The 27,205-nt window shown below is 48.7% G+C and overlaps 1 protein-coding gene across 1 annotated transcript; it reads right to left on the bottom strand.

Annotated features, from left to right (window-relative positions):
- Window positions 1–27,205, bottom strand: STIMATE (STIM activating enhancer). Its single transcript, XM_078873998.1, has 9 exons — window positions 27,092–27,205; window positions 24,613–24,892; window positions 19,014–19,062; window positions 17,672–17,767; window positions 16,042–16,163; window positions 11,953–12,065; window positions 8,300–8,383; window positions 5,999–6,130; window positions 1–5,182 (listed from the first exon to the last, which is right to left on the bottom strand). Exons 2-9 carry the CDS (start codon window positions 24,803–24,805, stop codon window positions 5,066–5,068), a joined length of 906 nt encoding a protein of 301 aa, XP_078730124.1. The 5' UTR covers window positions 24,806–24,892; window positions 27,092–27,205; the 3' UTR covers window positions 1–5,065.

Genomic DNA, 27,205 nt, shown 5'->3' with positions numbered 1-27,205 from the left:
CCCCCCCCCCAAACTGCAACACAGGCGGGGGTACACAGCTCAATTGATTGTTTTGCCTTCATAATAAAGTCAATGACCACGGCCACCACCAGTGTAGTGGCGGGGGGGCACTCTGGCATGCCACATCTCCCTTCGCCCCTTACCCCATAGCAAGGGAAGGGGGGTTAAGGCAAGACAATTAACAAGAGCAGCAATTTTTTCTTGAAGTCGGTAAAAGGTAAAACCCAAATAAAATCTCTCCAATATTTCAAGAGCCGCAAATCGCATTGTGAATAACGAAGCCACGGAGCCACATGCGGCTCAGGAGCCACAGGCTATAGCAAGAAAAATGGAGCCACTATGTGATATCATGGGACCTTTTTTGCCAGCATCCAAGTATAAAAAAATAAGAATAGGTTTGACCCTTTCTGACAATACAACAGGTGTTCAGATGTTCAAACACTGAAATTCTTTCGCACCGTACATAGGAAACTGGGGGAACCCGGAGAAAACCCACGTGTAAGAGGGGGCAACAATCTATCCCGCACACTTGGGTATATGACACCTCATCGAAGGGAGTTTCAAAACATTTGCCACCTTCAGTGCAGAATGAAAGACCACGAAAATATTTCGTGAGAAATTAAGCTCTGCTCTTAAGAATCGTTTTTTTTTTGCAGGAGGCTCCCGCATGGCCAGGAATTCCATAATTAATGAGTTTTGCTTTGGGTGGAAGCCAGAGAACCCGGAGACAACCGACCGGGTCGACATTAGAGGGGATTACACTCAAAGGGTCCACACGGATGGGTTCTTGAATGATCCCACTTCCTGTACTACCTTCACCACCACACTTTACCCCACCACACTCGACCTGCCGGTTGATGAATTTTAGTGCACCCATTTATGCTGCTGTGGGTGGAGAGAGATGTGTCTGGGCTAAGGGGGGGTGGGTGGTGCTGATGCAAGCAACTCGCCCCCATTGTCTCAACGGACCAGGCCGGGAGATGGAATCGAACTGGTGGCCTCTTGCATCACGAATCCAATGCGCTGACCCACGACTTTGGCGAAGACAAAGATCCCCCCCCGCCCACCCCGTACAGCCTGTAACACACTTCTGGGGCAAGTGCCGTTAGTAACGAGCAGTACTACCTATGAAAGCCCCCCCCCATCACCGTAACTCGGAGTACAAAGGTAAAGGGGCAGCCCTGCAGGCACTCGCTCACACCACCACTGGCAGATGCGGCCTCCGCTCAAGTGAACTCCGGTGTGTTTTTGGGTCTACTTATCCATGCTGACCTGATCAGCACGATGTTAAATATCATAACAGCATTGATAATTATTCGTGATACACGGTTAAATTAAAGCGTTGAGAAATAAAGCGCTCCACACGTCGCCCCATCACTTCTCTGCAGCGTTTGTTGCGAATCTGAAATGGGATCTGCTCTTCATGCCCCTTCAGGTCCCCGACTGCCGCTGGTCAGTACTTTCCGTACCTGTGACGGATGAACGAATAATAATATAAAAAAAATATATCTAGAAAAACATTAGGACGAAATATGTAGGCAAAGTGAATGCTACACAGCCGGAACATTCACCCAGGTTCTGTGGAATTTAAATCGTCGGAATGCATCCGCTCCGTCTCCTCTGAAGCCCACATAATTACAAAATCATGAAGACCTCCTCCTAACGCTTCTCCCGTCTTTGATACATCCACATCATCATCACCACCCATGAGCAACCCACTGCAGGATGAGCACTAAACCACCCTGCCAAGCCGTCACATTCTCGCGCGATCCTGCGGTATAAGACTCCACCATGGCAGGCTGCGCTTGGCCGATTCAATCACGATCTCTTCCGAGGATGTGCCCCACGAGTGGCTGCTGTCCTCCCGTCATCATCGTTGTTTAAATAGACGATACGAACCATCGCAACCTTGCATAAAGGAAAATTTGGTGGAGCGATCGTTTTGACTAGCATCGTCTCTCTTGTAGGCAACGCTGCCCAAAAATGAAAGTGGAAGCGGCCGAACAACGTGACAAAGACAACTGCCGTTTCCCACTAAGTGGTGGTAGCATCGTCACGGCGCTTGTGCCATGCTAGATGCACCTTGAGGCCACGTGGAGTATCAAAGGCTCGCTGGCAGGTCATGGGACAGACCCAGGTGCCATGGGTTGACTGAGATGACTGACTGCAGATGCACCACCTGTGCTTTCCACTGTACCAAATTGCTACGTGTTATCTGCTCAGCACTCCGCTCGTTGTTGTGAGCGTCACTCCTCCATCCTCTTGTTGCTGGAGGGTGACTGCCTAAAACTGCCTCAAACTGCCCAGCAGCGTCCTTCACGAGCCTCCTCCAAAGAGGGCGATCATGACACCGTCAATCAGTGACACACATACACATCTCTTCCCTTGCTCCTGATCGTCGACCGTGCTGCCAGTTTTGCCATTCAAATTCTCCAGAACCAAAACTTACGCATGGTTGGGGCGAAACCACAGACAACCACGCTAAACCAGAATTTACACAAACGATAGTTCGCGCTCTGGTGGCGCTGACGCGTCCAGAACAGCGGCGTCAAGCAGTTGTCAAACACTCTTTAAAAACTCGCCGCTGCTTTCCAATCAAATTGCCCTTCTGCCACTACCACGGGTCACTTTTTCCGTGAACTCGACTCGTCGATTCCTCCACCCGCGTTAAGGACTCTGTTCTGCCTAGACACTGAGTGCCTCGTTCACCACCAACACCGCAGGTCACAGCAAAACTCACTCACAGTCACACACCAAGACACTCCAGTCACTCACTCGCTACACTGCAGGTCACAGCAACACTCACTTGCTCATACAGTTACACACCAAGACATCCCAGTCACTGACCCATCACACTGCAGGTCACAGCAACACTCACTTGCTCATACGGTCACACGCCAATACACCCCAGTCAGCCACTAACCCACCACACTGCAGGTCACAGCAACTCACTTGCTCATACGGTCACAAGCCAACGCACTCACTCACCACACCACAGGACACCTCACTTCTCTCTCTGCTGCTTTTCTCGCACTGCTCCACTTGAAGATTCCCTCCTCCCATCATTGTCTGTTGCCCCCCCACCCCCCCCCCGCCGCCGCAAGCTCTTAAAATAACCTTGCTCAATCTGGGAAATGTGTTACACTCTTTATCTATAACAGCTTTTATTGTGCTGTTGGTTGCTGGCCGATTGATAATTTTGGGCCTTTGCTCAGCAACTTTGTACAAAAAAATTAGTTACAACCCTTGAAGATGCCCGTAGTCAGTAACGTGGCACAAACTTGAGAGAATAAATTCTCACCACGTAGACCCAACTCCTCAAAACTCAAAGCCTGAGAGGGCCATCGAGTCAGCTCTGGTGCCTGTAAAAGATGGGGGGGGGGGGTCACTTACGGCAACTCTCCTGTAACAAAGCTTTTGTGTTTACTTGTGTTGCGATTGGGGAACTTAGCATATTGAAAACTGGCCACGTTGAGCAAACGACTTACCTTTGTCTCTCTCCTAGGCAAAAAAGTAAGAAAAAGGTGTATTTACCAGGTAAAGCCCACTGAGCTATGGAGCTGTTTTTCAGAAGCGACCTGGCCACAAATGATAGCTCAATAAAGTGGCTTATCATGTGGAAATTTACATCAGCAAAATAATCAAAATTCATGTTTCTTAATGTGGAGGGAAAAACCAGAGGACCCAGAGAAAACTCCACGTGAGCACGGGGAGAGAGACACGCAAACTCCAATTATTACAGGCATCGTCATGATCGGGAATGGAACCCATGACGTCCTGTATACCAGGCGAGGGAGATAACATCTTCTAGCCACCATGACACCCGAATCGGCGGTGAACGGTGCACGGAGCGAGGTCCTAGAAATGCACCGCAACCACGGCCACGACCAATTTGTACCCATGGCTCCATGCAGCCAGCGAGCCTCCTCCCCCGTGGCTCCATGCAGCCAAGCGAGCTTCCCACCCCCCCTGGCTCCGTGCAGCCGGCGAGCCACCTCCCCCGTGGCTCCGTGCAGCCAGCCAGCCACCTCCCCCCTGGCTCCGTGCAGCCAGCGAGCCACCTCCCCCCTGGTTCTGTGCAGCCAGTGAGTCTCCTCCCCTCTTGCTCCGTGCAGCCAGCGAGTTTCCCGCCCCCCCTGGCTCCGTGCAGCCAGCAAGCCACCTCCCCCGTGGCTCTGCAACGTAGACAGCAAGCAACAGAAACGGAGCGTCGAGCAGCAGACCTCGCCTTGTCCCTGAGTTTGGATCTCGTTGGTTTGTATTGCACGGAGCGTGCGCTGGCGGCGTTATCATATGGACCCCCCCTCAAACCACCCCCCCCCCCAATTTGCACGCCGCTAGCTTGTCCCGTCGAGCTCTTTGTTCGAATCTGTCCAGAGATTTAAAAAATAAAATAATTGGAAATGTCAACACTGTCCAGCCGTGAAGGATAAGTTTGTCGCAGTGGTGGTGATGATGATGAGAAGTCCAGTTCAGTTCCGTTTTGCGAGCATTAGTGCCGCTAGGCCAAACGAAGGCGCATCCGTCGGTTGATTGGCTTTGCGGCTTGGGTTCGTTTCGCTCGGGGGCGGTCGCGGTGTTCGTCCGCAGAGAAATTGGGTTCAGCCTCAAGTTCGGTCCCGGGCAGTCCAGCAACATCGGCCCACCCCACGCACCCGCACATCACGTCCGGGTACCCCCCCCCCCGCCTCTCTCGCTGTGCCTATGGCTGCCACTTAAAAAGTCTCGTGCCATCAAACTTGAGTCAAGCGGCAATAAGCGGAAGATATATTTGGTGAGAATTTAAATCGCCGGTTGTCTCGAGTCTGGCTAGCCAGATTGTACCTAGATCGACAAAGACAAAGCAGAACGCGTACACACGCGCGTTAAGACGCGTGTGTGCGCTCGGTGGTGGTGGCACCAGCGATCGGACGTCTTCATCTGTGTGGTGCCGGTGGTGGAGGTCGCAGTGAAGGTGGTGGTGGTGGTGCCAGCTGGCCAAGCGGACCCTCTCCACCGTAGGACTCCCTTCACCGTATGATCTCCTCCACCGAAGGAATCCCTCCACCAGGGGGGGGGGGCGGCGCTACACGGGCATCTCGAAGCGAACTTTCTTCTTCTTGGCGGCCGTGCCATTGCCGATGAGGCGCCGCGTGTCCCGGTCGCTGTCCACCTTGTCCGACTCGTCCGGCGACAGGAGTACCTGAGCGAGGAAAGGCACGCTCGTTAACATCGTCATAATCGTCATCATCATTGTCGTCATTGTTGTCATCATCGTCGTCATTGTTGTCGTTTTCGTCGTCGTGACATCGTTGTGATAGGGTTATGGGTTGTGAACATCCCTCACTCATCGACATGACCACCATGATGAACACCATGAACGTCAACATCATCACCATCATCGTCGTCATCGTACTCATTAATGATTTACTGCCATAATTGTCATCACACATGAACACACACGTGGACATTATCACACACATGCACACAAATAGAAAAAGGTCCTCTGTGTAGGCTATGGACTGTTGGGACAAGTGCCGTTAGCGAGCAGCTATTATATTAAGGCCAGTATGGCACAACACAAGGGTGGGTGACCAGCACCACGCCCGGCCACCTTTGTCTCCCCAGTGGTGATGTTTACACACCGCACCAGGCACTAATTTGAGGCTGAGTTGACCTAGGGGAGGCCCAGGATCGGTTCAGATAATTGTCACTGGTGTTGGCCGTGAGCGGAAATCGAAATCGGGCCGTCGGGTTCGTAGAAAAAAATGCTAACTGCTACACTACCGCTCCCCACCCACACATGCACTCACTTGTACACCCACTCAGACAAACGCGCACACACACACACTAATGCACACACAAATGCACACCCACACACTTGCACACCCACTCACACAAAGATCCCCCATATAGCCTTAACAAACTGTTCGGAGCAAGTGTTGTTAGCGAGCACCTATGAAGGCCGGAACGGCACGCAAGGGAGTGGGGGTGGCCAGCACAACGCACGAGAACGCACCTCGGACTCGGAGTCATCCCGCGAGGCAGCGCGCCGGTAGTAGCGCACCGAGCTGGCGTCGTCTCCATCCGATTTGGCTTTCACCTTCCCCTTCTTCATCAGGAAGTTGTCCGTCAGCCAGAACATGACGGCCTGAACCCCGCAGGCACCCACACACCATTCATAATATAGGTTTTTGGGTTAGATCGCGTTATTTATAAATGTATCGTAACCCTCCACCACCCGACACGGTCAATCAGTAAAAAATGTGTCACGTTTTTCAAAGGATAAATTGACTTCTTCAGCCCACCGGTGTGCTGAAGAGAGAATCAACAGCATTTTAAAATTTTAGTACGACGTTTCGCTGATAATTACAATCAGCTTCATCGGGCAAGAATGGTGAAGCTCTCCTGTTGCTTCCGGTCTTAAATAGAGCAGCATCAGGGTTACGTCATCATTTAATTCAATTCAATCTGGTGCAGTGATTCGAGGCAAGGAGGGGGAGGGTATTGTAATTATATAGATTGGTAATCATTCAATTGTTATTCATTGGTATTTGTTTCCCTTATAAGGAATTGTAATTGTATTTATTTGATAATACGCTTCCAGGCCGCACTAAGCCTGTAGCTGTCAGAGCGATTGAAATTATTTCTGTTTCTCTCAATTTCAATGGATTCTCTAATTAGTCTTGGCCAGTAATAATTCATTTTACACAACACTTCAACGTTATCAAAATCAACAGGAGAGCTTCACCATTCTTGCCCGATGAAGATGATTGTAATTATCAGCGAAACGTCGTACTCAAATTTTAAAATGCTGTTTATTCTCTCTTCAGCACACCGATGGGCTAAAGAAGTCAATTAATTTGTCCTTTGAAAACGTGACACATTTTTTACTGTTTGGCCGTGTCGGGTGGTGGAGGGTTACGACACATTTATAAATAATGCGATCTGACCTAAAAACCTATATTATGAATAATATTGGTCGCCAAAGCCTACGTGTTAAATTAACCCACACACCAGCCACCAAGATTACCACACAGGGTGACCGTGCAACCCACACACCAACAGGCACACCACGCAAAGTCACCGTGACGCCCACCTACCAACGGGATGGCCACACGCAGTGCATAACCGTTTCACGACACGCAAAGAGTTAACGTTGTTTCAGCTCAACTCCCCGAGGGTGAGTAAGAGGGCGACTCTCAAGGCCAGATTCAGCATCACTCATTCAGCTAACTCACTCACCCACTCACCGAGGGTGAGTAAGAGGGAAACTCTCACAGCCAGAATCAGCATCAGTTAGATCAGAGATTCGCAAGCTTTATCTCTTGAGACTGAGTCAAGCATCTTCAGGACAGCTACATTTTGGTAATTGAGATGCAGCAGCAAGAGAAGTGCTTTGACTTGCAGTGTGGTGAGTGGGTGAGTTGGTGAGTGTGTATGTGAGTAGTTAAGTGAGGGGGCAATTGAGTGGGTGATTGAGTATGTTTGTGAGTGCGGCGAGTGGTAGTGTTGTGGTTAGCGTGCACCGCTACCAACCCAACGACCCGAGTTCGATTACTGCTCATGGCCAACACCAGTGGCGGTTATCTTAAACGGTCCTGGGTCTCCCATAGGTTGACTCAGCCTCAAATGAGTGCCTGGTGCGGTGTGTAAAAATATCGCCACTGGGGAGACAAAGGCGGTCGGGCGTGGTGCTGGCCACCCACCTCCTTGTGTGCTGTGCAAGCCTTCATAGGTGCTCGCTAACAGCACTTGCCCCAACAGTCTGTTCAGGATATATGGGGGATCTTTGACTTTGTTTTGGGGAATGGGAGGATGTGAGTGATTGGGCGAGCGAAGTTATTGTGACCTGCCGTATTTAAGGGGTGCTACAGTGGCGAGATGTTAACTCCCTCGCCTAGCATACAGGAGGTCGTGGGTTCGATCCCGACCCTGATGCCTGCTGTATATTTGGAGTTTGCGTGTCTCTCTCCCCATGGTCACACGGATTTTTCTCCGGGTCCTCCATTTTTTTCCTCCGCATTTAGAATATTTGGCTGCTGCTATAGATTTCCACGCGATAAGTCACTTCATTGGGCTATCATTTGTGATAGCCAGGGACACTTCTGAAAAAGAGCTATACGGCTCATTGTGCCTTACCTGGTAAAAAAAAAAAAATTCGTTTGTAGCAGTTGAACAGTGTGGATGAGAAAAAGCAGTCAGTGTCTGGTTGGCCAAGTCCTCAACATAGGCGGAGAAATTAATGAATGAACGGGTGGTGAAGTTCACGGGAGCAGGCGACATCCCTGGCGAGTGGCAGGTGGTGAGCGGCACTCACGTTGACCACGAACGGGACGATGAGCATCACGAGGGCCAGCTCCACCTGGGGGTTCGGAATGAGGCTCAGGATCAGCTCCTGCACCTGTGAAGCAAAGCGCACGCAGGCAACGTGAAGCACATGCATGTCAAAGCGCAGCGCACGCACACGGACGTGAGCAGACACAGACACGTGCAGACACAAATGGACACAGAGAGGAGACAAGTGTGACGAGCTGAAGACGCGGACACACACTCAGACAAACGGATACGGCATGGTCGCATGGACACGTATGTATGTTGAATTTCTTTCGCACCGTACGAAGCCAACCTTGTCCGTGTGGACACACAGACCCATGGGCGAGACAAGAAGACAAGTGAGACGAAAACGAGACACGGACAGACACACGGACAAAACAACACCAACCGCCATTCGTGGCGGTGACATTACCACGGTGCTTGTGCCAGGCTATGTACACACACGAATACAGAAACATGTACACGTGCACGCACGCAGAGGCATGGACACATGGACAAAACACGAAGTGAATTTAGACGTGTAGACGCTTAAGACACGGAAACACTAAACATAGCCACCTCAATCAGTATCCATAATAGAGGATATTTGGGTCAAATCGCGTAAATATATGTGTCGTTAAACCCGCCACCACCCGACACAGCCAACAATTAAGGGTTGTGACGTAAACAGAACATGTCAATTCGCCACAACATTTACAATCCGAGTACGACGTTTCGCCAGTAATACAACTAGCTTCATCAGGTGACAGCCAGATTTGTGGAGAACTCCACCTGCTTTGTGCCTTAAATAGAGGCGGAGATGTGGTGATCATACTTGTGCACTCTTCTTGTGCGAAGTGGGGGTGGGATTCATGCGCATTATGCGAGCCCAGTGATCTTGTCCTTCCTGTCCATTGTGTGTACTAAAATATGGATAATGGTCGCAAAAGCCTATGTGTTAAACTAAGTCAGTATGAATGTGTACTTGCGTTTCTGTCTGTGCACTGGCGGAGCCAGTATGGGGGGTGGGGTGGCACGTGCCCCCCCAATAGTCCGATCGAAATCGCTAATTTCGATCGAATCATTGGAGTTTATTAGTAATAAATCGGCATTTTGCGATCCCCACTGCCACAGTGTAGCATATTATTATGTGCCAGGGACTCGATGAGATGATAGGACAATAGTCTGAATCCATAATTGGCAATAAGTAATGGCAAAGCAGTTATAAGTGACTCACAGAATTGTGCGCAGTTGCCTATGCAGTACACGACTTCCCTGAAGGCATTCACCTTCAGCGAGCGCGATGCCGATCACACACGATTCTAATTCGACCCTTGCTCGATGGCTGCGCCATCGCCGCACACACGTCGAATAAAAAGCAAGGGACAAGTCCTTACTTACTAACTCCTATCATTTTTCATTGCTGGAGGATTTGCCCTCCCTAACTGAAAATCCTGGCTCCGTCATTGCGTCCATCTACTGTGTGTGCCAGTATGGGGGGTGGGGTGGCACGTGCCCCCCCAATAGTCCGATCGAAATCGCTAATTTCGATCGGATCATTGGGGTTTATTAGTAATAAATCGGCATTTTGCGATCCCCACTGCCACAGTGTAGCATATTATTATGTGCCAGGGACTCGATGAGATGATAGGACAATAGTCTGAATCCATAATTGGCAATAAGTAATGGCAAAGCAGTTATAAGTGACTCACAGAATTGTGCGCAGTTGCCTATGCAGTACACGACTTCCCTGAAAGCATTCACCTTCAGCGAGCGCGATGCCGATCACACACGATTCTAATTCGACCCTTGCTCGATGGCTGCGCCATCGCCGCACACACGTCGAATAAAAAGCAAGGGACAAGTCCTTACTTACTAACTCCTATCATTTTTCATTGCTGGAGGATTTGCCCTCCCTACCTGAAAATCCTGGCTCCGTCATTGCGTCCATCTACTGTGTGTGTTATATACGCTGATAATCTGATGATTGCTGCTCACTCATAGAAGGAGTTGGAGGTGCTGCTGCTAAACCTGTAGTGTGCCACTATGGGGTGGGGCCTTACCAGCAGCCACACCAAAAGCAAAGCACCTACCTGTGTATTTTGTGTCATCAAACACTCAATTCCCTCAACTCCCTCAACTCCCCATGAGTGATGGGGAAGTTGCGGAGAGAGTGGAGAAGTTTCCGTACCTGGGCAGGGTGCTTATGACCAGCTCCAATTGGGCAGCCGAGGTCTTACTACGAATCAGTCGAGCGGCATTGTTTTCTCATCAGCTGTGTAACGCTGTGTGGAAGCTACTTTGTCTGTCACTCCACACGAAGCTTCAGGTCTTCTCGGCCATAGTCATGCCCTCCCTTCTCTATGCTTGCGAAACTGGACCCCCCAAATGGAACATCTTCACCGGATAGAAACATTTAGGCTGGCCTGCCTATGCTCTATCGAGGGTTTAACCAGGCTGGATTGTATAAAGAGCTCATAAATCCTTGAAAGATCTGGACAAAGTCCCATCGGTGAGCTCCTCTAGCAAGCAAGGCTGTTGGCTGGGTCATGTGATCCTCCTGGCGGTACCCCGGGGTACCAAATAATACAAAATGGCCGAGGCAATTAAATATTTTATTTCTGGGACACTATATTTTCTAGGGGTGTACTTAACTCCGTGTCTGGCGTACCAATAAATCCGAAATCAGTGCTACTCCGCGATGTCGAAATGCAACGAGGACGATTGCGATGAAACCTTGACCGCTCGTACGCACCATCGTGGTACATCATATACAGCTAATCGAGATGAGCTGATTTCCGCATAGCCGACCATCAACAGACTAAAAATGACTGTATCACGGACATTATGCGAGAGCCGGGGTACTATGGTACCCCGGAGTACCGCCATGAGGTTCATGTCGCCTAGATGCCCAGACACCGCATGCCTAAACAGGTTTTGGTCGGCCGAATATAGGGGGCTAAACGGGCGCGGCACGGGCTAGAGAAGAGATGGAGTGATGTGGTACAAGAGGATGTGGAGCTGAGTGGACTTGCCGATGACTGGTACCAGCGGTGTCAAGATCGGCCTCTGTGGAAGAGGCTCGGGAAAGACGCTACTGGGCAGTTGGAGGCAGTCACCCTCCAGTAACAACGGAGGGCAGAGGAGCGATGCTCACGACAACGAGCGGAGCGCCGGGTGGTGAAAACACAGCAAGTTGGCACAGGTGGTGCATCGGCCAGTTATCTCAATCAGTTGACCCATGGCACCCGAGTCTGTCCCGTGACCCCCTGCCAGCGGGCGTTCGACACTTCATGTGAGCTTAATGTGCACATCGCCTGGCACAAGCGCTGTGGTGATGTCACCGCGACTGTGTGTGTATGTGTATCTGTGTGTGCGTATCTACCATGTGTTTGTGTGTGTATCGACTGTGTGTGTTTATATGAACGCATTGGCGATTCGCAATCCCGGTCAGAAAATCTTGCAGGGTGTGTAAAAATCAGTTTTCATGATGTCAAACCAGTCGGAAGTTCAAATTTTGATCACGGATTGTTTTATGAGGACCGGTGTGTTATGCTACAATGGTGTACCGCCAAGACATCTGTACGCCGTACGTATCTACCACTGTGTTTACAGTGTGTGTGCAAGCGATCTCAAACGAGACTGACGCTCTCTGACCTTCTTCCAGAAGGGGATGAGGATGACAAGGAAGGTGATGGTCTTCTCGCAAGCCACCACGAGCAGGTACACGCCGCACTGCCCCACCCACGCGCAGCACCTGGGCGGCTCCCCTGGGGGCGAGGGTGGGGGAAGGGGTTACACGGGCACCCGCTCGCTCTCTACCACCCTGCGCACTTACCCCCGCTGGCGGTGGGGCGGCATTGGCTGAGTCGCGAATCGCCAAAGCCATGCGGAGAGTTTGGTTGTTCGTGCAATCGCTCCGAATCGCGGTCCCAAATTTTGCACAAAAAAAGTCTAAATCGTTTGCGAAATTATTCACTTGGACAAAACACCACACCGCCATGTAACCCCTGAATGTTAAACTACCGTGGACTGTTTGAAACTACCGTGGACTGTGTCGTTTAGGAAACTACCGTGGCATCGTCCGTCATGGTGACCGCCTCAAATTGCCGTAAGCATTACTGCTGGGAAAACGAATTGCCGAAACGCCCCTCTCACCATTTCTCGAACCAAAATGCAATTCTTTACTCGGCCCAAGCCGACTTTCATTCCAGGACATTTGTTTCGTTTTAATATTGATTTTCGGTTTCGGGCCACAGTATTGCAATGTCTTCTGCAGCATGGTTGCTTTTGCTCCAATTTCTATTTCACTTCATTGCTGCACTTTGTTTAACACATAGTAGTAACATTCGGCTTTCGCAACGATTATTATCCATGAAAAGTTATTTGGTGTTAGATCGCGTAAATATGTTCTTAAACTCGCCACCACCCAATACAACCAATTAGTAAGGTTTGTCACGTAAATAAAACATGCAAATTCGTTACTAGTACTAGTAATAAATTGTACAAAACAACGAATTGCATACTCTTTGGTTATTTCGGTAAAGTCACGTAGGTATAAAATAAAATAAATTAAATCACGACGTTTCGGGCGCAACACAAGCGTCCGTCATCAGATGGGACAACCACAGCAAGAAACAATTGCTGAAGTGGGCAAAAGGGCTGCTGCAACAAGAGGCTATATAGGTAAGAGAGGGGGGAGGAGCAAGGGGGGGAGAGATAGAGAGGGGGTGGGGTGCTGCGAAAACGTTTAGAGGACGAGCAGACAGAATTCTGGGGGGGGAGGAAAGTGGGCGGGGCTGGGAGTGGGGAGCTGAAGCAACAGAACAAAATGCGGGGGGGGGGGGGAAGCTGAAGCAACAAGAGATGCGGAAATGAAGGCAACACCTTATAGCCTCTTGTTGCAGCAGCCCTTTTGCCCACTTCAGCAATTGTTTCTTGCTGCGGTTGTCCCACCTAATGACGGACGCTTGTGTTGCGCCCGAAACGTCGTGATTTAATATATTTTATACCCACGTGACTTTACCGAAAGAACCAAAGAGTATGGATCCCTGCAGTCACGAAAACTTCAAATCTAGATTGAACGAATTTCATGTTTTGTTTACATAACAAACCTTACTAATTGGCTATGTAGCGTGGTGTCAGGTTTAAGTAAATTAATATTTACGTAATCTAACCCAAATAAACCTCTATTATGGAATTCTGAACTTTGTTTTGCATTTGTCATTTTGGTCACCCAGGTGATGCTCACTGATTAATCTCATCCTGGTCTCTTCACTTCTCACCTGGTTAAACCCGAACCGTAACGAAACTTTTATGTCTGACCATCCCTGTCAAATAGGATGTCTTTACAGGAGCTTAGTTTGTCAATGATTTTGCTCCATTGAGTCTCTGTTTACTATCTATGGTCGTACGCCACCACCTTCTGTGCAAACACTGGAACCGCATCAACCTGTGGCAACCACGCTGAACCAACTTTCCGCCTTAAATTTTGCTTGAACCAGTTGGTGAGAATCCAAGTGACCCCCGGGATGGGTCTCATTCGCAAGTGATATTGGGCATTAGTCTGCCGGCTGTGTGTAATCCAAATTGAGCAATGTACCAACTTTCATGACTGCAGGAATTCATATTCTTTGGTTCTTTAAGTAAAGTCACATAGATATAAAATAATAAAAATAAAATGAATACAAATATAATATAAAAAACACACTAATGTAGACTGCAGCCTGGTTCTTAATTGGAGTGAGTGTACTGGCAGTCTATAATCTAGATTGTAGCCTGGTTTTTAACCTCGGTGAGCATCCTGGAAGTCTGTAATGTAGACTGTTGCCTGGTTTTTAAGCGTGGTGAGCGTATTGGCAGTCTATGTCGACTGTAGCAATGGTTATTCAACTGAGTGAGCATACTGGCAGTCTATAATGTAGACTGTAGCTTGGTTCTTAACCTCAGTGAGTGTACTGGCAGTCTATAATGTAGACTGTAGCAATGGTTATTAAACTGAATGAGTGTACAGGCAGTCTATAATGTAGACTTAGTCTTGGTTCTTTCGGTAATAAAAATAAAATAAAAAACCACGACGTTTCGATCACAACACAAGCGATCGTTTGTGTTGAAATTGAAACGTCGTGGTTTTTATTTTATTTTCAGTCCCCTGTGAGGCAGACAGCACGTGTGGTAGTAGTCGTAGTAGTATGGCGAACAGACATTGCAGCATTAACCGGAGCAGCCTGACAGCCGCACCACGAACCTCTGCAACAAAGGAGTGCGCGGCCGCTGTGCTACATAACCGTCACCTCTCCCATGCCCCCAACCTTCTCCCCCCAGATACTCCGTGTGACAATTTGCAGCACAGGTCTACAGCAAAGACTAACAACATCATTATACGGCCGCACATTACCCTAGGGACATCTTACATTTTTCTAAACGCACACTGAAATCCCCAGATAAATTGTGCCTCATAAATGTAAATTATTCTCATTACAGGGACTCTTCTACTTATTATTTGTTTCTTTCGGTTAAGTCACGTCTAAAGATAAAATAATAAATTAAATTAAATAATAGAATACGACGTTTCGATTGCAACACAAGCAATCATCATCAGGTATAATGAAATAGCGACATAAAATCTAACCAGAAAACTATAGACAGACATATTAGCAGACAGATATCACCAAGATACATAGAGAGAGCAACACAGGTAACAGAGAGAGGTGGTCGTCTCTGTGGGGTGGCCTTAAATAGACAGAGGAGGGCGGACGCAGAGAGAGGGAGGGGGGTTAGAGAAAAAATTAGCATATCAATGAGTGGACAACAAAACGTGGTGCTGCAAGTGCGATGACACGGCAAGCAAGCCTGAAAATCAGGAGGACACACTAAAATTAAATAACCTAGTAAAATATCGAAATGTAATGCAATACAACACAGAGGGTCGGTCAACACACAATTAACGCATAGCCTGGTTGATTACGTATTTCAAAGATTGCTAAGTTAGAATTTAAGTGTGAACATTCCAAAGAGAGGACACAGGCAGAGAGAACAAGTAGTCAGAGAGAGAGAAAAAAGAAGATAAGTTTAAAACTTCCCCGTAGAATTTAATTTATTATTTTATCTTTAGACGTGACTTAACCGAAATAAACAAATAATAATTCCTGCAGTCACGAAAGTTCTAAAATTAACTCTTCTACTTATGAACATTCGATTTACGAACTTTCAGAGATACGAACAAACCTGTCCGTACGTCCAGTTGCTTGTTCGAACCGGAAGTCCTAAGTTCAACCACCACGCAATAGATGGCTGCGGTGGCATTTACATCTGCAGAACGTGAAGAACCAGTGGCATCTAAATCTACAGAACGTGAAGAACCAGTAGCATCTACATCTACAGAACGTGAAGAACCAGTGGCATCTGCAGAACGTGAAGAACCAGTGGCATCTAAATCTACAGAACGTGAAGAACCAGTAGCATCTACATCTACAGAACGTGAAGAACCAGTGGCATCTACAAAACGTGAAGAACCAGTAGCATCCACGTCTACATGAGATTATACAACTTTTAAAGCCATTCCCCATACTTAGTGTAGACGCCATACGTGTTTGGAATCGACAGTAGTAAAGTTGGACTTGCGGATAAATCGAATTACAAACAGACCTTTGGAACCTAACCTGTTTGTAAGTAGGAGTCTCTGTCTCATTATTCCGTCTCTCAACCCGGCGGGGGGTTTTGTTACCGCACCCCCGAGGCACTCACCGTACTCCCCGAAGCGCAGCGACTCCCACTGCCGCCACTCCACAAGACGCGACGCCGCCTTGATGCCCAGCCAGATGAGCACCATGCCCAGCGTGGCGTCCAGCAGGAAGTTAATGAGGTACCTGCGGCATCACGCGTCACGGTATACCATCGTGTCCAGCACCACCCCCACGTGATGGTGATAAGCTGCCACTTCGTTTTAGATCTATCACTTATGATAGCTTTTTAAAAAGTGCTATGTAGCTTAGTGGGCCTTGCCTGGTAAAATAAAAAATAGTTTTTATTTTATTAAACGAGTTTATTCAAGTATTAAAAACTTATATTTATAAACTAGTTTAATAAACTATTAAAAATTCGGATTGGCACGACTGGCACGATAGGCTACGTATGGTGCGAATGAAGTTCAACATAGATACAAACTTCACAGTTTAAACTTGCCAAATTTGAAATGTGCACTGCACGTTTCCCTACTGACGAATGCACAGGCAGCTGCCACTGGGGTGCCCCTAGGCTAGACCACAGAGCAGCACTGCCCCCTACTGGCAGATTAATTCAAAGGGACAGCTGCCAGTGGGGGTGCCCCAAGGCTAGACTACGCAAAAACATCGTCCCCTGCTGTGAAACGTCCGCATAGCAGCAATGCCTTCATTCGTGATGGTCGCCCTGCACTATGAGAACGATATTGCCCACGCCACATTAAACTATTAACAGTGTATTAATAAACTAGCTTAGTATAATAATACAAACTATAAACTATTAAAATTTTTCTGGGTAAGGCCCATTGAGCTGTATATCTATTTTTCAGAAGCGACCCGGCCACAAATCATAGCTCAACGAAGTGGCTTATCGTGTAGAAGTATATAGAGGGCAAATACTCTAAACACATGTATTTAAATGTGGAGGGAAAAACGGGAGGACCCGGAGAAAAATTCACAGAATCATGTGCAGAGAGATATGCAGACTCCAAATATACAGCAGGCATCAGGGTCGGGGTTGAACCCACGACATGCTGTATACCAGGCAAGGTAGTTAACACCTCGCCACTGCGGCGCCCATGGACTCAATCATTATTATTGAGTGCCACCAGCGGCCCAGATGCAAACGGGGGTGATGCGATGTTGGAAAAGCTGTCATTCATCACCATGTGACGGTGCCGTCACCACGGCACTTGTGCCAGGCTAAGCGCGCTTTGAGGAAAATGACGTAACAGATGCACCACGCGAACTTCCCACCATGCAAAGCTGCCGCATTTTAGCTTCCCGGCACTCGGCATTCATACACAGCAAGACAAAGATCCTACATTCGCCCGAACAGAAGGGGTACCCCGCTAGCACCACACCCGGCCGCCTCTGTCTCCCCAGGGGTGATGTTTACACACCACACCGCCAGGCACTCATTTAAGTCTGTGTCCACCTACGAGAGGCACAGAACTAGTTCGTATATGATCCGGGTTTTATCGATGAGTTTTTGGCACTAATCCCTGTGCTCCAGTTTTCTCTGAGGTGAGTCCCTAACAGCAGCAACAACACGACTTTACACAAACATTTCCTTCACATTGGATCAACTCCACGAGAGCTATCATGCCTTCCGTGCTACGGACGGACAGATGGACGGACAGAGATTGACGTACAGGGAGCAGGGGTCCTCCTCGGTGAGCTCCGATAGGTACACGTTGGCAAAGTGGATGAAGAGCTGCCCGAAGATTTGCTTGGAAGTGTCGTAAAGCCTGGAAACAGCGAAGGACACATGAGGAGACGAATAGACCGTTAAGACGAGCAGATGGACAGAAAAAAAAATAGCCCAAGGGACCGGCAGGGCAGGCCAATGTTTGTGGAGTTTGTATGTTATCCGCCTTTTCGACAAAGTGCGGCGGGTGTGTGAGTGTGCATATAGCAGAGGTGTAGGGAATTTCAATAGGACCTACATCTCTGCTTTATTGACCTGGTCAAGTTTTATGAAACCATCAATAGGCTGGGGTTTTGGGTTATTCTTCGTGCTTTCTTCTGGTCTTTATCTTGTGTACAATCTTCGTCTGGTCTTTATCGTGTGTACAATATCAGTTTCAGTAAAAATCCGTCGGCTATGAGGTATCACTCAAGTCTCAAGTTAATTTTGTTGAACCGGGGGTGAGAAGTCAAGAGACCAGCACAGAAGTCTTATTCGCGAGGGTGACCTGGGTCACGGAAATGCCGAAAAGCAAAAAAGAAGGCGACGCGAACAGTCGCGTAATCACGCGAGACAGCGAGGGTATTACACAAACGCAAATCAAAGTTAGATAATCAACTGCCTCGGGCAGATTATTCCCGACTCATCGTCGTACAATTACACAACTTAAGTTTGAGAAACAGTCAACAGGCATATGGTGACTATTGCGCTAATATGTAAACTGAAAAGGACATACTAGTCAAGTTAAGTGGGCAATACTAGTTTATGGGTGATGTTAGCGTACCCGTCAACCCCTTATCAGTGCCTACCTTATTACAGACCAATTCAGACCTTATTAGTCACCCCGTGCCCTTATAAATCTCAACGTTCATCCTACAAAATAACATCACAAGGAGAGAAACACAAAGAAATTGACAAAACAACGTTTTTGTTGTTGCCCGTATTGAAACGGCCGTACGCCGTATGGACCTGAAAACTCAATTTGCCTGTACAAGAATACAGATAAACCGTATGGGTTGACAGGCATGTGTTAGTTTATGGGTGATGTTAGGCTACGGCCGATGTAAGTCTATGTGCGATATAAGTCTATGATCAATATATGTCTATGGGCAATGTAAGTCTAATGGCAGTGTAGGTCTACAGTCACTATGATACTCATATGTAAACAGACAAGGACATATTAAGTAAAAAACGCCATTGCAAGTGAATATTATGAAGAACCGATGGCTCATGATCACACTGTGATCCAGCAGGGATGATGTAGACGCTGTAACGTAGATGCTGTGATGTAAATGTTGTGAACTCACCAGATCCTCCAGGGCCTCCTCTCCCCACATGGCTCTCGAAATCGCTTCACTGTGACACAAGACAGAGGTAAAGACAAAGATCCCCCACACAGACTAAATAAGACTATTGGGGCAAGTGCTGTTAGCGATAAACACCTATCCAGGCCGGCGGGTTGCATGGCCGGCACCACGCCTACCCGGCGACCTTTGTCTCTCCATTGCTAGTGTTTGCGCACCATACCAGCTACTCGCATGGACGAGGCCCGGGACTGATTCAGATATCGCTCACCACCGATGACTATCAGCCATGCCCAAGAATCAAAATTGGCTCACACGGGTTCATGGCACACTGCACTAACCACTGCGCCACCGCTCCACCCGAGATGAATAAACAACATTTATACTGGACATCTGTTAAACAAGAGCTTTATAGCTCATCGAATTCCTCCAGCATGAATAAATATTCTGATTCTGACATTTCCTCATTATGAATAACAGGAATGACACATCAGACGAGATAGGCTAAGTAGATTGGCTTGGATATTCTCAACAGGGGTGTTACACTGCATTCTTCCATTCGGCCCACGGACCGTACACAAAGACAAAGATCCCTCGTGTAGCCTACGCAGGCTGCTTGGGCAAGTGCTGTTCGCGAGGACCTGTGAAGGCTGGCACAGCGCACCTATGAGATCATGTGGCCAGCATCACGCCCGACTGCCTTTGTCTCCTCGGTGGAGATGCTAATACAGCGTGCCAGGTACTCATTTGACGCCAAGTCGACCTAGGGGAGGCCCAGGACCGGTTCAGATATTCGTCACTGGTGTTGGCCGCGAGCGGAAACCAAACTCAGGTCGCCAGGTTCGTAGCGCAGTGCAGCGCAGTGCAGCACAAACCACCGCTCCCCACTGTACATACACACAAAGATCCCCCGTGTTGCCTTAACAGACTGTTGGGGCAAGTGCTGTTAGCGAACACCTAGTAGGAATCTATGAATGCTGACACGGAACACAAGGGGGTGGGTGGCAAGGACCGCTCCCTTTGTCTCCCTAGTGGCGATGTTTACAGAGGTACTCAAACCACACACAAACACACACGTGCACAGGAGCTCCACACAGGGATGGTGATGTGTCCCAGCGTGCCGCCCTGGTTATCAGCATATTAACTACACACAGACACAAGCACGCACGCCGTCCTGCTTCACTCGCAGTGGCCGCTGTGCACCAGCGTCTACGGTGGCATAATGTGAAGGATGACACCGCAACATTTCTCAACTGGGATCACCCAGAGCAACATTGCCCCCTTACTATCAGAATAATGCACAGAGACAGCTATCATTGGGGGTGCACTATGGCTCCACCACACAGTATAAACATAGACATCGCCGCCGGCTTCTGGCTGGCCATCGAACAAAGACGGGCACTGTATCGCGTCCTTTTATATGTGCTTCTGCGGCCGTCTGGAACGCTCTTCTTTTCAATACGAGGAAGCTATTGGGAGGTATGGCCTTTCGTGGCCACACCTTACAGCCCTACGCCTAACAACAGCAGGCAAGGCCTAGTGCTCACCCATCCTGATATTCACCCTTATTAGCTTAGAACTGCATCGTTAAACACTAAGTACTAAAAACACAAAATAACCTTTGTTTTCAAATATAGAGCACTAACAACACTCATGATGCTCCGTGCCAGATTCTGTAGAGACCGGTAAATCGGGTTCTCAGAAAGTTTGTTGTTGTAGAGCAAAGTTCAGAGACACTGACCCGGCACCGCTGAGATCCTGGGTTCCAATCCGGGTTTGCATGATTTGCCCAACAGCGGTGATTACACCGGGTTCTCAAAGACTCACTAAGACTCACACAGAGAACCACAGACTCACACGTAGACCCACAGACTCACAAGTAGACCCACAGACTCGTACGTAGACCCACAGCTTCACACGTAGAATAAATTTGTGATCAAACCAGGTTCTAAAGTGTAGCGGAGTGGATGGTCTCATCCCTGTCACTGGTAGCTCAGACAGAGATGCACAAATTCTAAATTTTGTAGATTCATTCATCAAACACACCGGTGGGCTGAACAAGTAACTAATTGGCGTTTTGTTAACGTGACACATTTTTTAACTGATTTGCAGTGTCGGGTGGTGGAGGGTTGCGACACATTTATAATAACGCGATCTTAACCAAAAACCTTTATTATGAACTAGCTTTACTACCCGGCTTTGCCCGAGACTTGGATTCTTGTCTTGGATTAATACACGGCCTACGCGGAGGGTGGGGGGGGTTGCGTGACGTCAGCAGAGACACGGCGTAACGCTGCCGCATGTGGGTGACATCACAGATGTGACGTCACCGCTCACTTGCCGTGCAAAATATATCCATTATTGCACCTCCCCCCCCCCCCCAAAATAGAAAAGTATATATTTATACTTTTTGCATTGTGTACAGTCTGGAAGCTACACACATGCCAAATTTCAAGTTTTTTGCATGTCGGGAAGTACGCTAAACATTTTGAACAGACACATCTTCACAAATGTCCCTTTTACCGAAAACAGAGGATGCTCAGCTCATTGCGCATCTATACTTTGAAAAGCAAGTGTATATTATTGATATATTAAGATATATTACCGTGTCTATTATATTATTTGTATTACTATTAATTGTTTATCATGTACAGTGAGGGAAAAAAGTATTTGATCCCCTGCTGATTTTGTACGTTTGCCCACTGACAAAGAAATGGTCAGTCTATCATTTTAATGGTAGGTTAATTTGAACAGTGAGAGACAGTTGGTAACACACTATGCCGTGAAGGACTGAAATCCTGCAGCGCCAGCAAGGTCCCCCTGCTCAAGAAAGCACATATACATGCCCGTCTGAAGTTTGCCAATTAACATCTGAATGATTCAGAGGAAAACTGGGTGAGTGTTGTGGTCAGATGAGACCAAAATGGAGCTCTTTGGCATCAACTCAACTCGCCGTGTTTGGAGGAGGAGGAATGCTGCCTATGACCCCAAGAACACCATCCCCACCGTGAAACATGGAGGTGGAAACATTATGCTTTGGGGGTGTTTTTTCTGCTAAGGGGACAGGACAACTTCACCGCATCAAAGGGACGATGGACGGGGCCATGTACCGTCAAATCTTGGGTGAGAACCTCCTTCTCTCAGCCAGGGCATTGAAAATGGGTCGTGGATGGGTATTCCAGCATGACAATGACCCAACACACATGGCCAAGGCAACAAAGGAGTGGCTCAAGAAGAAGCACATTAAGGTCCTGGAGTGGCCTAGCCAGTCTCCAGACCTTAATCCCATAAAAAAAATCTGTGGAGGGAACTGAAGGTTCGAGTTGCCAAACGTCAGCCTCGAAACCTTAATGACTTGGAGAAGATCTGCAAAGAGGAGTGGGACAAAATCCGTGATCTGGTCCCGTCTGTAAAAGATATGGTTCCAGACATATAGTACCCTGGCGTCTACAAACTAAGTTGCCTCTGTGGTAGCAGTTACATTGGAGAAACCAAACGACATGTCTCGGACCGCATCCGTGAACATAAAGCAGACTTGAAACACGGTAGGACAAACACCTCAGCCGTGGCAGATCACTGTTACAATTCAGTGGGCTCACATGACATTGACTTCTCCAAGACAGAGGTTCTCTACCAGCCATCTGGCTACCATGAGAGATTCGTTCATGAGGCGATCCACATATACAAACACAGAGACAATTTCAACCGAGAAGATGGATTCTGGTTTAGCAATCATTGGAAGGACGTAATAAACCATTTCAGATCTTAACTGATTGTGTTCACGTTTACGGTGACTTTCAGACCGCGTTCCACTCACTGGCATTGTATTCTCCGCAGGGAATGGATTCTTTGCTCCGCTGCAAGTTTCCTACCGTACTCACCCATTGACACGACGGTCAATGGTACAGTGTATAATAACAAATAGTATAACATTTATATGCTTAATACAATGTTCAAAGTAATATATAGTACCGTAATTGTATAGTGAATATATAGCAGTGTGATATACATTAGGGTGGGTAGAATAATACAGTGTTATATTACAATACAGTATATAATTTAATGTTGGGTTTGTCTATGGCAGTATATAGTACGGTGTAGACTCGTGTAATGTAAGAGAATAAAGTTTAGATGGAAGCATATTATATAATTTTTACGACAGAATTGTAATGTATTACTTACTGTTAGTAACTCAGCTTATTGTAGAGTATAGTTAGTATACTGATGATACTATGTAGTTTATACTTTAGTTGTTTACGTGTTGGTTTTAGTTACTGCAGCTACATACTATTAACACTCCTTCCCTTTATTAATGCTACCCCTCCCTTTGATGCTGCTAATCCTGCATAATGCACGGGCATATGTAGTACTAATCACATTCCTGCATTTCCCATAAATATGCTAAATTCATCTTGATATGCAAATTCTTTTGTCGAAGCGCCCTTTCCCCCCCTCCCATCCCAGCTTATATATATGCTCCAAGCTCGTGTGCTGTTTCATTCAGACGCTGTCTCCCCGACAGACCTGGTTTTCACCTGAGGACGGCTGCTTGCGTTGTGGCCGAAACGTCGTGAGAATTATTTTATTATGTTTTATTTGTATTATTTTATTACTTCCCTTCTACGTGACTTTACCGAAAGAACCAAGAAGAAAAATCCCTCCTGAGAAGTGTGCAAACCTGGTGGCCAACTACAAGAAACGTCTGACCTCTGTGATTGCCAACAAGGGTTTTGCCACCAAGTACTAAGTCATGTTTTGCAGAGGGGTCAAATACTTATTTCCCTCATTAAAATGCAAATCAATTTATACAATTTTTGACATGCGTTTTTCTGGATTTTGTTGTTGTTATTGTCTCTCACTGTTCAAATAAACCTACCATTAAAATTATAGACTGATCATTTCTTTTTCAGTGGGCAAACGAACAAAATCAGCAAGGGATCAAATACGTTTTTTCCCTCACTGTATGCGGCGGAATAAAAAATATGAATTGAGTACACATGAGACTATTGGCAACTGAATATTCGCCGTGAAATGTAAAACAAATAGTGGCTTAATGGTTAATTTTGTAAACACTCGAGTGCGCTATGGCGAGGCAAACAATGAGTTGAGCACGTTGTGGCGAAAGTTATTAGAGTGGCAGTTTGTAAATTGGGATTATTACTGGAGATTATTTAGATTGGTTGGCTGCTGTAAATGTACATGTGATATGCCACTTCGTTGAGCTATCATGTTGTCAACAGGTCGCTTCTGAAAAGAAGCTAATAGCTCAGTGGGCTTTACCTGATAAGATAAACATAGTTTCGTTTCTATTTCTATATATTTTAAAGTGATTTGCTTACCTCTCCTATGCTGTGCACTCCTATCCTGTTTTTGTATCGTTTGTTGTTGGAGCGATCTGACCCTGTGCCGCTGTTGGACATCTGTGAAAAAGAGCTTCATCGCTCATGGGATTCCTCCTCCTGCAGTATAGAGACTCTGATTCTTATTCTGATTCATATCGAGACCCACAGACTCGCGCATGGGGCTGTGATTAAGCCAGGTTGATGGTCTCACCCCGCACGCAACACGAAGAGCGGCTGGCGCGCCACCGGCGCCCACTTACGCATGAGCGTGCTGAAGGCCACCAGGGCCAGCAGGGCCTGTATGAACACGCCAAACTGGTCCATGAGGGCGCCGTTCTCGCAGCCGTGGGGACGGCCTGCAGGGTTGCTGGCGGGGCCCGTGATTGGGGAGAGTACGGGCCCCGTGGCGCCCGTCCCGCTCCCCACCGACGCATTCCCCGGCGGTCCGTTCATCACCGACACGGCGGTGGTGGCGGTGGTGGTAGCGGCCCACTAGCACTGGGGGTGGCGTGGGAACGTGCGCCTCTCCGGTAGCTGCATCTGCGGAGGGTCGTCATCATCAGCCGTGTTAAATCCACCGCCGGATGAAGGATTTTTGCAAACCGCCACCACCGATCTCGATCCTGCGATATAATAGAATCCACCCAACACCGACCTTTACACGAGCCGATTTCATCAAGCATCAGCCACTGCTGGATGAGTTCCTCCCCAAGCCTCTCTCTTCTACAGTACATCAGCCATGGTTAATCCACTGCTGGATGAGGGCCTCCCCAAGCATCTCTCTTCTACAGTACATCAGCCATGGTTAATCCACTGCTAGATGAGGGCCTCCCCGGAACTACCGCCAACTCTCAATGACCCTGGGGTGCAACAAATCAACCGAGCAGCACGCGAAATGATTTAATCTCTCCATCTCCCCCAGCCGCTACGTACCCAACCCAAGCGCGCTCGCCTTTCTTAACGGAGGAATGCGATGCTGCATCCACACTGCTCCGCGTCCCCTTATCCGCGTGTTCCTCTCCCTGTCGCTTGGTGTTAATCATCACAGTCGCGGTCCACTGCTGGATTGGAGATCGATTGCGACGATGTCTCGAACCTGTGCGTGTCCACGAATCCGCGTAACTGCTTCTCTTTCAATCTCTCAGTGTCCACGGCAAACTGCGTCTCGTCAACAAGTTCACGCCTCAGTGGGGGTTACCTGGCAGGCTCGCGATGATTTAGTTCTACTTGTGTGTGTTTGGGTGGTTTTGTTTGTCAGATCTGTACTTTGCACTCCTATCGTGTTTGTGCACCGTTGTTGCAACGTTCTTACCCCGTGCCCCGACTGGACATCTGTGAAAAAGAGCTTTATAGCTCATCGGATTCCTCCTGCAGTGTAAATAAATATTTCAATATACGTGAATGATGACAATGTAAGAGAATGAAGGTCCTCGAAATGTCGATGACGAATGAATTCAATGTACGGGAACGAAGGCTGCGCGGGTGAACGACAACCCGGCAACAGGGAATGGGTGCAGGCGAATGGCAAGAAGAGCTGTGCGAGCGGCCACGGCGCCAGTGAAAAACCCGAGTGGTGAGGGTGGTGGTGAGGGTGGTGGTGAGGGTGGTGGTGGTGAGGGTGGTGATTGTGAGGGTGGTGATTGTGAGGGTGGTGATTGTGAGGGTGGTGATTGTGAGGGTGGTGGTGGTGAGGGTGGTGGTGAGGGTGGTGAGGATGGTGGTGGTGAGGGTGGTGGTGGTGAGGGTGGTGGTGGTGAGGGTGGTGGTGGTGAGGGTGGTGGTGGTGAGGGTGGTGATTGTGAGGGTGGTGGTGGTGAGGGTGGTGGTGAGGGTGGTGGTGAGGGTGGTGGTGATTGTGAGGGTGGTGGTGGTGAGGGTGGTTGTGAGGGTGGTGGTGAGGGTGGTGGTGGTGGTGATTGTGAGGGTGGTGAGGGTGGTGATTGTGAGGGTGGTGGTGGTGAGGGTGGTAGTGGTGAGGGTGGTGGTGGTGAGGGTGGTGGTGGTGAGGGTGGTGGTGAGGGTGGTGGTGGTGAGGGTGGTGATTGTGAGGGTGGTGGTGGTGAGGGTGGTGGTGAGGGTGGTGAGGGTGATGGTGGTGAGGGTGATGGTGAGGGTGGTGATGGTGAGGGTGGTGAGGGTGATGGTGGTGAGGGTGGTGGTGGTGAGGGTGGTGGTGATTGTGAGGGTGGTGGTGATTGTGAGGGTGGTGGTGGTGAGGGTGGTGGTGAGGGTGGTGAGGGTGGTGGTGAGGGTGGTGGTGGCGAGGGTGGTGAGGGGAGGGTGGTGAGGGGAGGGTGGTGGTTAGGGTGGTGATTAGGGTGGTGATTGTGAGGGTGGTGGTGGTGAGGGTGGTGGTGGTGAGGGTGGTGGTGGTGAGGGTGGTGGTGGTGAGGGTGGTGGTGGTGAGGGTGGTGGTGGTGAGGGTGGTGGTGGTGAGGGTGGTGGTGGTGAGGGTGGTGAGGGTGGTGAGGTTGGTGGTGAGGGTGGTGATTGTGAGGGTGGTGGTGGTGAGGGTGGTGATTGTGAGGGTGGTAGTGGTGAGGGTGGTGGTGAGGGTGGTTACGGTAGTGATGGTGGTGACTGTGAGGGTGGTGGCGGAAGCGATGACGGCGGTGGTGGCGGGAGCAGTGACGGTGGTGGTGGCACACTGTATTGTACAGTACGCGTACAGTGTGTGGTACATTCACTTGGACGCGCCTCGAGTCGGTCCGCCTCCCGCCACAGCCCCGGGGCTCTCACCGTGGCACTCGCAGATCCCCGGCGTCCCCCGGCGTCCCTCGGCTTCCCCGGCTCGCTGAGACCCCGAGTCCCGTGATGTCGCTCTCGCGGGCTGGCAGAGAAAGCGTCAACAAT

The sequence above is a fragment of the Lampetra fluviatilis genome, chromosome 38 (genome assembly GCF_964198595.1).
Source record: "Lampetra fluviatilis chromosome 38, kcLamFluv1.1, whole genome shotgun sequence".
NCBI lineage: Eukaryota > Metazoa > Chordata > Hyperoartia > Petromyzontiformes > Petromyzontidae > Lampetra > Lampetra fluviatilis.
The sequence above is the reverse complement of the archived record's forward strand: the minus strand, read 5'-3'. Positions and strand labels throughout refer to the sequence as shown.